The sequence below is a fragment of the Callionymus lyra genome, chromosome 5 (assembly GCF_982586985.1).
Source record: "Callionymus lyra chromosome 5, fCalLyr1.hap1.1, whole genome shotgun sequence".
Lineage (NCBI taxonomy): Eukaryota > Metazoa > Chordata > Actinopteri > Syngnathiformes > Callionymidae > Callionymus > Callionymus lyra.
The window spans coordinates 34,674,993-34,689,348 of NC_141822.1; the positions used below are offsets into that span (position 1 = coordinate 34,674,993).

At 36.3% G+C, this 14,356-nt stretch overlaps 1 protein-coding gene across 2 annotated transcripts in view; it reads left to right on the forward strand.

Moving 5' to 3' along the window:
• The window catches only part of fibcd1b (fibrinogen C domain containing 1b), a 112,450-nt gene that overhangs the window by 54,818 nt on the left and 43,276 nt on the right, over positions 1–14,356 (forward strand). For both annotated transcript variants that reach the window (XM_087792141.1, XM_087792142.1), the window contains one exon: positions 4,986–5,122. In XM_087792141.1, coding sequence (XP_087648267.1) covers positions 4,986–5,122 — 137 coding nt within the window. The remainder of the gene's footprint in view (positions 1–4,985; positions 5,123–14,356) is intronic.

Genomic DNA, 14,356 nt, shown 5'->3' on the forward strand with positions numbered 1-14,356 from the left:
ACCTAAACGAAATCATTTTTTGGACCAAAGAGTTTATCTACTGAAATCTTCGGCCAAAACAAGAGCCAAAAGCCAAAGCAGGGGCCAGACATTTACTTTGCTCCTCTGACGCATCTCTTACAATGTGATGCAACTTTATTCCTTCAATTTTAGCGTAAGAAGGAAAGTGTTAAAATCTGACTTATGATTTAAACAACGATGACAAATAAGTTCTTGGTTCAAAGAAATAAATTTATTATTGTATACAATTGAAAAAAGACGGACGGAGCTTCTCTCTGTCTGAATCATTTCTGAGGCAGAGAGATGTAACGTTGCTGTTATATCTCCAATCCAGTTTCACAAGTCGTAAATGATCTTAGTCCAGTTGTCTACAAATAAAACACAAGCTTCGGACATATTTATCACCCTCAAGGTCAGGTAGTTTACTCTTGAGTCAAGTTCTTGGCATGGAGACATCTTGTCTCCATCCTTACATCCCTCTCTCACACATGCAACAGACCAAAATACCAGCATTGATACAAGTATAATGTTATATATTTAATAAAAAATAATAATGAACATTATTTACTTCTTATTTTAATCTCGCTGCTAAATACACAATTACCGCAAAAAATCCAATGGTACTAAAAAGAAAGTAATCAAAAATGCATAAACAAGTCATTTTCAGTATTTTGAATGTTAATGTAGGTTTAACCTTACAACTAACATAAATGAAACAATACAATTTAAGTTCAGAAATTGTTGGATGTAACCGTTGAAAACAAGCTTTTGTCCAGCCAGGGTCAATGGGTTTTGGATTAGGTTTTTTTTTTTTTTTTAGCTAAAAGTAAAGTCCTTCATCCCTTTTATTTTTTCTAAAAACATGAATATGAGCCTTGGTCATCATTAGACTGTAAAATGCTTAAAATATATGTTGAAGCTTTTTATTAAAAAACATAACAAACACACATTAAAATAATATTCATTAAAATGTATATACAAAAATACATATATAAATAAATAAAAACAAGTTCCATCTTGAGTTTACCGTACATTCGGAACCAAACTTATTTTGTTAAATTTGGTATACATTCCAAACCCAGAGTTTCCTCAAAACAATCCAGACTATTGAAAGATCTGAATTCTATTCAAAAAAGAATCTTTAATTGCACTGAATATGTTACCCACCAATAAAAGGTTTAAACAATTATTTTTTTAATTGTTTTCTATTATTCCATTTCATAAACACACTAAGCTAAACTTAGCACCATAGACAGTTGTCCTTTCAGACAGCCCAATATTAAACAATATTAAATATTAAACTTGTCGAGGTCACAACTCACATGTTTTCAGGTGTTTCTGAATACAGAAAAAACCTCCAGAAAAGACTTAAGTTCTAATAAATATTATTCTGCCACAATGAAGGCTAAACATCACAGTCATACACGTCCAGGCAGTTTGCAATTCATGGGCTGATCTTTCTTTTCATGCATGTTGGTGTTATTATTATTCAGTGCAGGTCCTGCTTCTCGCCTCCATGACTCAGAGCACAATGGAGACAAACTAGAACAAAGCAGCCGGCGGCGAGTCATAAATACGCTACAGCCTCGACACAATATCAAAGGAAACTGTACTGAATAAGAAAACAAATGACAGAATATATGACTTTAAACAAATATTGTGTAGCAGTGAACTATTGATGTACGGGCAGTTTGAGCTGATGTTGAAGTATCTGGTGTGTCCCTGACTTTTTCAATTTCATATTCACAAAACAGGGGCTGCAGCATCGTGAATATGAAACTTTGGTGTGTGTGTGTGTTTAATTCAGTTAATTGTGATTAATGTGTGTTGTGGTGCCAACCATTAAATATTTACTCTTTCAGGTGGGCTCCAATCGCTTCATTCTCGCATACACAAACATCAGTTTTCTTGTGTGGGACAGTGTTCTTTGAACATATTTTTCTGTGTGTTTGTGCATGTAGTTTAAGTCTTTGCAAAGTTTGCATCCCCAAAAGAGCCTATAAGATTTCAAAAGCAGCCTGAGTTTCGAAGCTAGTTGAACCAAAGGGATTTTCACAACTTTTAAGCAACTTTAGAAATTGCAGCTATAGTTGCAGAAGTTTTTTGTAGCAGATTATTAATTAGTTTAGCAGTTATATAGTTACCTGTTTGGTTTGAATTTGCATTACAAAAAAAGCCAATATTTCTTTAAAAAGGGGTATTTGATGTCAGTGAAACAAAGTAATAATTGTGCATCCAATATAAGTAGTACTTTGAAGGGTACTTATGCTAGTATTAGTATAGGAAGCAAGTAGAAGTTTTATTAATATGAGTAAAAGTTTAGCAGTAGTTGTAGTAGAAGAAGTACTATGGTGCTGATCAATGTATTTAAGTAGAGCAATCACAGCTACATTTAAGTTCATGCAGGTAACTAAGTAAGAATAGTTTTACTTGCAGTAGTAAATAACGTTATATTGAGACTTCTAAGTATATCCCATATTTAAAGTTATTGTGAGGTTATAGTAGAACATTTACAGTTAAAGTAAAGTAAGTAAGTAAAAACAATATTTATGGTACAACAATGTAAAGAATATAATAGCATTAGTTGTTGATATTGTGGATGCAATATAATAAGTAGTTGCAGTAAAATCAACATTATATATATATATATATATATAATATATAATTATCATTAGAATTATCGAGTATCCAAACCAGTAAAAACTGGAGAACTACATACTGCTGATTTAGCAATAATTACAGTTTCAGTGATGTCAGTAGCAACACACTTGTTGTGAGTATTTTCCTCTGTTGACATTTCAGATTGTTCAAATTCAGTATTTTGGCGCGGTGAGCTGCATTTAGAGAGACCACTGCTACTGCTTTATCTCCAAAGCGTCCCTTCGCTTGTAACAACTGGGCTGATCTGATCTATTGAGTCTCCAGTATTAAACGCTGCTTATTAAGTTTCTGACTCTGTGGCCGTGTAATCAGTGCTGCTGAATGAGATGCGTTTAATTCAACGGCTGCACTTTGTCCCTGCCACATCAGGGTGACTTACTCTGAAGGAATTATGGGAGACCAGATTTTCTCACCTCTCAAATGAGATTCAGAGTCGATAAACTGCTCAGAGGTTAGAAACAGGTGAACCTAAAATCTGCACAGTCACTGTGAGTTAGATGTTCTTGACTGCTTAAGAAAAATAATGGAGTATAAAAACCTAAATAGTTTAGGTTAGGTTAGGTAGAACTTTATTTATCCCTCAGGAGGTCTCCTTCGGGAAATTGTTTTTTTTCCAATTTGACACAGCAATGTATCTTTAAATGCATTAGCAGCATGTTGATATAGTAGTAATGTATTATTTTTAAGTATTATGCTGTAGTTTATGCAGTCTTTATGTTAATTAATTAATTAAAGTTAATATAAAGTATGAATGCAACTTTATTTGACACATAATGTCCAGCTAATTGAACCAGCCCCCACAAGCTAGGACATGAACAATTGGGCCCTGTAAGAGTTGGACCTCTCAAGATTTCATAGGATCTTGTTGCCGCAAGTTAATGCATGACAAATAGGATTAAATTGGATTGAAGGAACAGTCTGCTTTTCTAATGGTTTGTTTGAATTACGTATTAACTCATTGCTCTGTCATTAAAGTTGTGCTGCTGTCCTAGAACCTGCTCTAGATCACTTTGTGCCTGAACAGCACACATGTTTGACCTGCTGTCAGTTTCAGCCTGCTTTACAGTTTTAAATTACGTATTGAATCCTACTCTTATTTTAACCTTTTTTCATGAAATAGTTTTAGATACATTAAAAGAACACACCGTATATAAGGCTAGTAGGCAAATTAGTAGTAGTAGTCGAATGGTGGGGTGGTGGTGTTCCACCTACATATTTTGATACTTTCAGGCCACAGATATGCCATTAGAACATTTATGAGATCTAGAGATAGGTGGCATTTTAATACTAGCATGTTATAGTTGATGATGTTAAAATGGAGGCAGTAGTATTAAATACATTATGTTGCATTATGACTATGGAGACAAAGTTGCTGAAGTAGTGAAAGTACTGCTACAGAAGTCCTACAATACTATGATACCATACTATATGTGCTGCAATACTCACCATTTAGGTAGTGCAATAGTAAAGGGGTGTAATTAGAAGTACCAAAACCAATATTTGTCTGCTATCATCTTACCATAGTACCTGTTAAAGTGTGCCATCTATTGGCCTTTTTAAAATTAAGACACTGCTTGTGATGCCTCATCAACCCATCACTAGTTACTGGGGTAGGATAGTATAATTAGCTATTCGTATACAGTATAGTAAGAGATGAACTACTTAAATTATAGTCAAAGCTAAACAATGACTGTTATAGATAAAGCTACCCAAAATGGTTGCCTGCAGGTTTTGAGGCTCTGATTCTCCAATGATGTGTCAGTGAGGCGCTGATGGGAGCCTAAGAGTCTGAGCTACAATGCCTCATTTGACCTCATGGAGGAGTGGCGATAAAAATCTCATTTGTTGAGCCAAAATTGAACTAATTTTCTACTCACCGTCATTGTGACTAAAGGTTGGGATTATTTTCTATAGAGTAATCTATAGAGGCAAAAATGCAAATCAAAACTTTATTTGACATGAGGGTGAGTAGAAAGTTGAATTTTAGGTGAACTAACCTTTTAATTAAATAAAATGTTTCACTTATTTGTTGTCTTTTCTTCCTGACTAATAATGTTTAGAATAAGCATAATATTCATGCCTAAAACATCATGATTAACATCATATGTATTAGGTATTCTTTATATGAATTGTTTTGACATTATTCTTTGGATTGTATTGAATAATTTGCATCGTGAAGTGTTTTCATTGTCTTGAATTATTTAGTCCGGAGGTGACTACAAGGCCGATCAAACTGCATCTTGTGTATTCCCTGATCAACACTGGATGAATCACCACCTGCATCAACACTGGTGCTTCATTTCTGCTCTCATCCCTCCCGGCAGGCTCGCGACCCCGTGATTGCGGTGATCTGTACGCCAGCGGTCAGAGAGAAGATGGCATCTACTCTGTGTTTCCTGTTCACCATCCCTCCGGCTTTCAGGTCTACTGCGACATGACCACCGATGGAGGAGGCTGGACGGTGAGTCAGAGCGAGGCTCAGCTCACTCTTGTTTGTCGTTTACACAGTTCAGGCTCCCGAGGAACCGCCACTGTTTCAGATGAATCTTTTTCACCTGAGATATCAGCTCCTGTGGCAGAGTCAGTGGAACTAGTTATTGCTGCAGTTGGCCTGCTGTGATCACACTTGTAACGCCTGAAGCTGCTTGTGTATCACTTCTTAAAGGTCTCATCAAAGTTTCAGTGTGGAGAGATCAAATGCTTCAAATTAAAAATGAAATCTGTCCATGTCCCAGCACATAGTAGAAGAAGAATGCTAATTAGTCACATTTGGAGAGAAAAGCAAACAGACTGTGTGACGAAGAGGAACAAAGAGGAATAATGAGAAGGTGTCAAAACAAAGAGCGCCTCGACTCTGCAGAAATACCTGAGGAGTCGCGACGACATTTCTGCCTGACCCTGAGCGAAGAGAGGAAATATCAGGCTGGAATAATAATATCACTGCGTGTTTACAGACCAGGAGTTGATATAACCGCTGAAATGAACTGACAGAAGTTTTCATCATCATCACATTACATTATAGAGTGGTTCACGGCTGTGAAGTGGCGTCACATAGCTGATGCTGTGTCATGATGCGGTGTTCATTTTAAAAGGCCACTAGATGTCACTCTCTGCATTAAAATATTTGGCTCTGATCTACTCACTCAAAGAAACCCGGCATCAGTTTCAAACTGAGTGCCATCTAGTGGCGTTTCAAATTAAGACACTGCATCATGATATAGCATCAAACAACTGATGCCGTATTATTAGTCCTCATAAACCCATCACTAGTAGTGAGCTTTATTTTGGATGGGGAGGAGATCTCGAGTTCAATTATAATAGGGTCGAGTTCACGAGTGAGAGAAGAATGGATCGGAGATCAAGAGGCTGGTTGGGTAGGCTTGAGCAGTTATGCGGATACTGCACCGATCTGAAAAGAGAGTGGTGAAAAGAGAGCTTAGCCAAAAGGCTCCTGCCAGTTACTTGTGATCTGATCCAGACTTACACCCAAGCTCGGGTTCTGAGGTCTGTGGATCAGAATCTACTGATGGTTCCTCGCACACGGTTCAGGACCAGAGGAGAGAAATCCTTCCAGGCTGTTGCTCCTAAGCTTTGGAACAATCTTCCTCTCTCTTTGCGCTTGATGGATCTACTGACTCCTTAAAGAAACATCTTAAGACGTTTTTATTTGTTCAGGCTTTTCCTTGATTTTCTGGAACTCCTGTGTTGTTCTCAATGTTATCTTGAACTTTAAAGTAAATACTTTATTGAATATTGTTTTAGTTTAGTTAAGTGCTTTGTGAACCTGGTCTGGAAAAGTGCTATATAAATACAAATTACTTACTTAATTACTTACTTATTTCCTTCACCTATAGTCAAACACTGTGGGTGGTAAATGAGAACAAGATCACAGTGAAAAATGTTAGAAATATGTTTTCTCGGTAGGGTGGCTGGGCTTTTTTTGAAAGAAAAGGTAAGAAGCACATTCATCTGGGAGAGGCACGGTGTAGAACATTAAGTGATTCGTTAACTCGTGTGCTTGACTGGTTGGAACCAAACCTGCACCGTGTCGGCCCTTTTCTGGACCAGTTTGACACCCCTGAGGTTGATGATGTAGCTGGGGAGAGGGAAGTCCGGGCCTTTTCTGCTGAATCTCTTGGATCGTGGACCCTGAAGGATGTAGAAGAAGATGTAATTATAAATCATTTTGTTTCCATTTGTGAGGTGTCTCACAAAGTGTCTGTGAAACAAAACCTTTTTTCCTTCAGAAAAATGTTCATAGCACATTGATGAATACATCATAAATAGTTTTGGGAATTGTATAATATCATATATTTTGCGATATATCTTGTTGTTTTAGTTGGGTGAAGCCAGTTAAGGTTGCTCCATTACCTTTTTAAGAAACCTTATGTGTGTTGATGGGGGCCTTGTATCACAAGGCCTTATCAACCATTCACGAGTTACTATTATTGGTAAAAAAGACTAGTCCTAGCAATACTCTCACAAAAGGTCTGTTAGCGGCAAATGATTGTCTTTCATTGCACTTTAAATTTAGAATCACATAATTATAAGCAGTACTTGACCTACTTTTATTTCCACTCTCCATGCGGTCACATAAAGGAGCGGCAAGAACAAGTGTAAGATTTGTTTTTTGATCAAACATCAGTCTGTTTGGCCTTCCTACAGTAAACGTAGATGTTTAAGTCTTTGCTCTGGAAGCGCTTCTTCTTTTGGGATTGACGAGGTGAACAAACACTCTGACATGAGCCGTTTGAAGTTATATTTGGAAGTGTGCTTCACTTGTATTTTACTCTGCAAACACATACTTCCTGCTCAGTCACTTATTTGGGTTTGTTCTGAAGTGTATTGCACTTGTCCACAGGGATTGGAGAGCTTCTCTTAATAAAGGAGCGAGGGCCGCCGGCACTGGAAGAGTTTGAAAATGTTCTTAACACATCCATCCTTTCATCCATGAAAATACCTTTTCATAGATGTGACACATTTTTAAGGCCCAGTCCAAAAGCTGTTGGGAACAATTTAGGTTCCAGAACTGGCGAAGGAGGATGATATGGAAATGTATTCTTTCATGTTTGTTGAAAGCAAAGGCAATCATATACACCAGCAGCTCTGCAAGCAACATGCGAATTCAATTTAGAGCTGTCGTTCATACAGACGTCCATTCGTTCGCTAGATGAGAAACACGCAAAAGTATACGTGGTGTCTAAGAATAACTATTTCATCAACACAGAGTCTGGGAATGTTTTGTGGCTGACTGGATGCATTTTGCTTTGTTTTGTGCGATCATTTGAATCATAGATGACCTTCTATATTTTATGTTTATATGGAAACTTGTTTGCTGGTTATATATATTTTATTTGTTTTTTCATCTGTTATTATTTGTAACGAGGTTGTTGGTCCATTTTTGGATTCTTAGTTTGTGAAATAATGGTTTGACTTGTTATTTTGTTTGTGAACTGTTGGATGGATGTTACAATATGTTGGTTGTTCAATATTTTTTAGCCAATACTTGATTTTTGATCTATTATTACAATATTTGTTATTGTTTTTATTGTTGTTGTTTGGTGGCTTTCCATTGCTTTTCATTTTGTCAATTGTGTATGTTTGACTAGTTCAATATGTTTCTAGTGACAAGGCATCCTGACAAGCCTAATCAATACATCACTAGTAGTTTCTATGTTATTTATCAAGCAAGTGGTTGGATGTTGGTTTATGTTTCAGAATTGTATGGCATAAAGATAATAGTTGTTTTATTTTAAGTTGTTGCTTTTCTGGTTGTCTGTTGCTCTTTCGAAAAGTTTTTTCGTGCATATGCACCTTCAGCTATTTTTAGTATTTCTGTAGCAAATATATTACAATGTATTTCTTTGTTGTTTTAAAGAATGTTTATGTGTAGTTGCACCTTCACAGACATACAGTCGACTTCCGTCTTGTCACTCATGTTTCATGCTGGGGTTTAAAATCATGTCTCTATGTTCATTAAAAGCCCTTTTATGATAAGAAAAAATCTGCCACTTAGCTACGGCTAGCAAGTTTTTGTATGTCTTTGAAACTGTTTGATTGACGTATGGCTGTGTGTACGGTGTTTTCAAACATCAGTAACTCTCAAGCACATACTCTATTAGTGACAATTGTGTTGTTGGCGAGTGTATATGTAAGACTTGTGTGTATATATAGTTTGTCCCTGTACTTATCCTGCAAGATCAATCCACCGGTGCAGAGGAGCTGCTTTGCACATATTGTCCTATAAAGCGATTTACATCAGATTGAAGCGATAACGCCGCGGCTGTGATCCTGCCTGGTGTGTTGAGCTGATTGCGATAACACTTGAGCCTCATTAAAAGATCAGTGCTGTGCGATCCAAGGAGGACAGGTAGGGATATAGGAAGCTCTGTTAGCCAAGTGGCTTAGTGTCAGTCCAAAGTTAGGGCTTAAATAAGAAATGAGGCGTGTGCTGCAGCCTTGTTAGCATACACTTCCACATACAATATTTTCTGGCAGGACCACAGTATAAGATATTATTTGAGCTGAATTTGGAATATGGAGGGAAACGATGGAAAGCGCAACCTGATAAAGCAATTACATTACTCCCCCATGCACAACAACCTTTAATAATAGCTAGCTTTATTGTTGTGATCGCTGTAAAACGATAGCTCTGTGGGAATAATAAAAGTAATGACAGAATAGCAGAGAAGCACCATTGTAATTGATCAACACAACTGAAGGATTAGTCAATATTGACCTTTAGTGTTATTGCTGCAAAAGACAGTTACGGCATGTTTCAGTTGAGAGCCTTAACTCCTCTTACGGAACATACATCGAGAGACACGCCTTGTTTAATCGCCATGTGAAACAATAGTTCATATATATATATATATATATATATATATATATATATATATATATATATATATATAGTTCAGCATGATCTAAATGAAGTGATAGCGTGTTCTGCATATGCAAAACAATCTAAATTAACACAATACCAATACCATATTCTTTTGTAGAAACTTTTTTGGCATGGTTACTTAATCTAGACCTTGGCAATAATCAGAGCTATCAAATTGAGGATCTGAACTGATTTTAGGTGTTCACAATGCATTGTTTTCTCCTATGCACAGTTTCCTTTAATTAAATGTAGCTAGAGACGTTAAAATCAGATCATCTTGTTGCACATGTACAAACAAATAAAGTAGAGGTTTGGGTTGTGTGCACAAGAGAATCTAACAAAACATATTAAAAGTAAAAAGAAATAGGATATTATATGTATTCTCAATAAAGGTTAATTTAAGAATAACATAAATAAATGTGCCTTTTAAAGAGACACAAGAAAATATTTAAGGAAATCTATCCCTTTGCATGAATATCATCCTTTACGAATAAATGAATAAACATACTATTTCGAAGTAAATTATTTTGTCTTTTAAAACATGTTTGTGTTTTTATTGGTAGTTTGTACTTTCGTTAATTGTTCAGCTTGTTCAACAACAGTGACCCTGAAGCCACCAGCACTCGGGCATTAACTGGAGTGACCCTGAAATGCTCGCTGGCGTCGCTTTGGGGAGGAGACTGTGCACGCCACAGTCCTGTCGGCTGACGATTGTTACTGACCCATTTTTAACACATCAGAGTTCAAGAAGCTTCAACATGAGTCCTTTTGCATGTGGAGTTTTGCTTCTGCCAAAAGACTGGATGAAGGATGAAAAAGCTGGTGTAAATAATGTTGCCACTGATTTTATTTTGAAAACGCAAGAGAGTGATAGTGTAAATCCAATCAATTGTTGTTTTTTTCCAATTTGATTTCAAAGCTACTATCTCTAAAACAAGAAGAGTAAAAAAAGGTTTCCAGTGAATGCTGACAAAGTTCCTAACTCAACTAACAAATTGGTGACTTGGGTCTTTGAAATATCACACACCCAAACTGAACATGACTCACCGTCCAGACCAGACTCACAGAAGAGCATAAAGTATTGTTCAGGTTTAACCCCCCAACATTTCAGAGCACTGGTGCACAAACCCTAAAGTATTCATACTTCTTCTTCAGCTATAGTAAATATTTTAAACACCATTTTATTTGAAGTATCTCATAAGTATTTTACTTATCCTGATCAAAGTAGATGACAAAAAGGATCTAAACAACTAACTAACAATTCAATTGTTGACATCATGTTCATTGTTGGTCAGTTATTCCACACTGGTCCTCATAATACATTTTAGAAACATTCAATCGTTGGATACGGAAGTGACATTTAATGCTGAGAAAATATTTGTATTTAAATTTTGGTCTATTTCAACATTGTTATTTTACAATCCACCCTACCTTCATGGGACAACAAGAGATGAGTGTCTCGCCTTACACTCCTCCACGTAAGTTGATGGCTATACAAACAGAATTCCTATAATTCCCATCAAGCTTGACTTAGCACACTTGGCAGCCGTGTCAGGGTCCACCACATGACTTGTCCACTTTGTGTTGATCACAGATTAACGCTCTCTAACCGGGCAGGTTGTTGAAGGAAATTGGACTTTTCTCTCCCAAGGCTGGGAGAAGGTCGGACAGCTGCAGCAGTAGGGTGGCATCAGAAAGGGTCAGAAAAAATGGAAAATAGCTTTTATTAGTGGCCTGAAGCTCCATCAGAGCACACACATGCAGAGAGCACACATCTGCAGAATGACCCACAGCAGCCCTCTCACCCACGGGTCTTGTGAGTGTTTGTAAACGACATGTACCAGCAGCTTCAGTGAAAACAAGTGCATGGTAGACCTTTATCCAAGATTCAACCATTGAGGGGCTTGTTTATCCGCATGGATAAGGATTGGCAACTCTTAATGTGGAATGGAAATTAAACATTTATTTGTCTTGTAATTGCAGGATGTAATCAGGAGTTATGTAAAAAAAGGAGTGAGAGAAGCAAGTGAAAGAATAATTTCTTAAGCTTCTAGTGTATTGTGATGAATATTGTGTTGCCTCACACATGTGCTGCTTTGAACGCTCCACACAATCTCTGTGGAATGGTGCAATGAGGGAGGGAGCAGCTTGTTTGGATAAGATGATGTAAAAAATAAAATTACAAACAAAAAAAGAATACATCTAAAATAACACTGTGCACTTCATTAGACATTGACAAGTCTCCTGGTTGACCTGAGGACTCTTCAGTGTTCTCTTGAAATTGGAGAGCATAAACTCTGAGCCTCTTTGCTCTGGCTGCTGCCCCCATGACCCCATCTTGGCTAAGCGCTCAAAGATGGGAGGATGAATGGATTCATGGATGGATTTTAAGGCTTTGATTCATGATGGAATACTGCCTTAATGCAGTGTGTTCATACACACATGGTGGAATATGTAAGTAAACCTCTGGGGTTTTGTTGTACCTGCTTCCTGACAGAGAGATTGGAAATGGCATTTAAATGCTTCCATTGCAGCAATGTCTTCTATTATTACTATTTTATTTGTTAAAAGCACTAAAAATGACCGCACTATTCATTATTTAATGACCGTTGGAGCAGATATACCAGCTTTGCATTATCAAAATGGAGCTTTTATCAAAAACAGCACAGCAGCTCTCTACTATACAATTCAGCTTAAGAAGTGAAATGTAAAAGTTTGGGGGAATTGAATGTACAACTGTGTGCTTGTTGTGAGGCTGCGAGTGCCTTTTGAGTGTTTAAGTGTCGGTCTGAGGCTTTTTCTCTCCCTCTGACTCACAAGCTATTAAATATTTCATCGTTTTTATTTTATTGGATTGGAAAAAATAGAAATATTGAACCTGTTTGTGAGGGTGAGCGCCTGGAATGCTTTGTGAAGACTCTGGCTTCAAAATGGCTGTTGATTCATGTTGTTGTCGGATTTAAAGGCGTTATTGAGCAACAGAAAAAGCTCCATTTTGAGAACAGGAGGGTAATTACAGTGGTGAAGAAAGCTAAATTGGAAATTGATTATTCAGTGTTTGCTTTCTAAAATTAACTCTTAATTATCTAAATAACTGCTTTGTACTCAAAATGGCCATGAACAGTCAGTTACATAACACGTTGCCCCAAAACTGTAATCATGATAAATACTGTTAGTTGAATTTTTTATTAGAAGACGTCCCTGAAATTAATCTTCACTCATTATGTTTTATTCTTCTTATTGTTTGGAATTAGTATTTAACCATGGCCATTTATATATGTATTTATCTGTATTTACAATAGGGTTTAAAATTTAGTTTTGATTCTACTTATGCATGTTAAAATGTAAATCTCTGACTTTTTATATTATCTTCATTAATTTTATTTCAAATCTAGTCATCAATAAAAACAATTTTATCTGGAATATACATATGTTATTAAAGGGTTAGTTCATTAGTTTTATTTTCATTGTTCTACTATTTTCAAGTGCCCAGGGACGAACCTCCTCGAAAAAGACGCTTAAAAAAATCCATATACCTCCATACTGCCTTTATAATGTTCTTGTTTTATTGAAGCCTCAAGGAGAAGAATTGTTCCAGAAAAAATTAAACATGTCTATATTTTAGGCTGGTTGGTGGCAGGAGTTGGAAGACTGATAGCGTTATATATATATATATACAGTATATAATTATTCTGCTGTTACCATGTTTTCTAAATATTTACATATACTTACATTAACAAAAATACAATTATTATATGCATTATATTTCCAATTTATAGTATTTGTAATATGTTGTTAAAATATAATTTTGATCTCAATCAGTTTTTTTTTGTTTTTTTTGGGGGGTGGGGTATCTGCTGCCCTTTTTTTTTAGTAGCTCAGGTGGTGATTGCGGTCAGCATGGGACTAGCAGGTTCAGGTTCAATTTTACTCCATGTGCGAGTCTTTATTTCCCTGAGCAAGTCACTTAACCACAAATTATACGATTGTAAACTGCGGTGTATACAAATTATAATAAATTATATCGTCACATTTGTTATTCAAAAAAAAATTACTCAATCTTATTATCAATATGTTTTTATGTTATATTAGATGAATTTTATTGTATAGAATTACTACATCTATTTTCCTGATTGTATTTATGGAAATTATTTTTTTTACATTCTTACTTCAAACAAGCCAAGGCTTTAATACCATATATTTTTTTGTCAATCAAATACACTCTAATATACTATAAAATTAACATTTATGAAAGATGTCGGTTAAAGTCTCTAGTAAAGTGTGACCTATAAAGCTGTTTTCATGTCAGCGTACATTGAAGTAAAGCTAGATTTAAATAACTTGATTAATTGGCTTTTACCTCCTGCTCAGCTTCAGGTGTGATAATGTGTGAGTGTGTTAACCATGGATTAATCTCATTTCTTAACCAATAAGAGAAATCAAGTTTGCCGTTTATTCAGCGCCACTTAAATCAGGTTACAGTATTTACATGAGCAGAGACGATTGTGCCGCTTCTCGTCCACGCACATCTGTCTCAGTGATAGGATTATGAAACGCTCACCGGCAGATGTTTGCCGCCTTCTTTGAAGAAAGATATGTGGTGGATTTGCAAGCGCTTTCATCGAGTGCTGCTGATTGTGTCAGCGCTTCATTGATTTTCCTAAAACGCTGCTGTGTTTTTGATCAGTCTTGAATCAACATCCGTTTTTCTGTTCACAATAACTCTTGTTTTGTTCATTTCTTGCTCCTTCTCTTTTCCCACTTTCCTTGCAGGATGAATTTGGGGCTGATTGATGTGTTCATTATTTG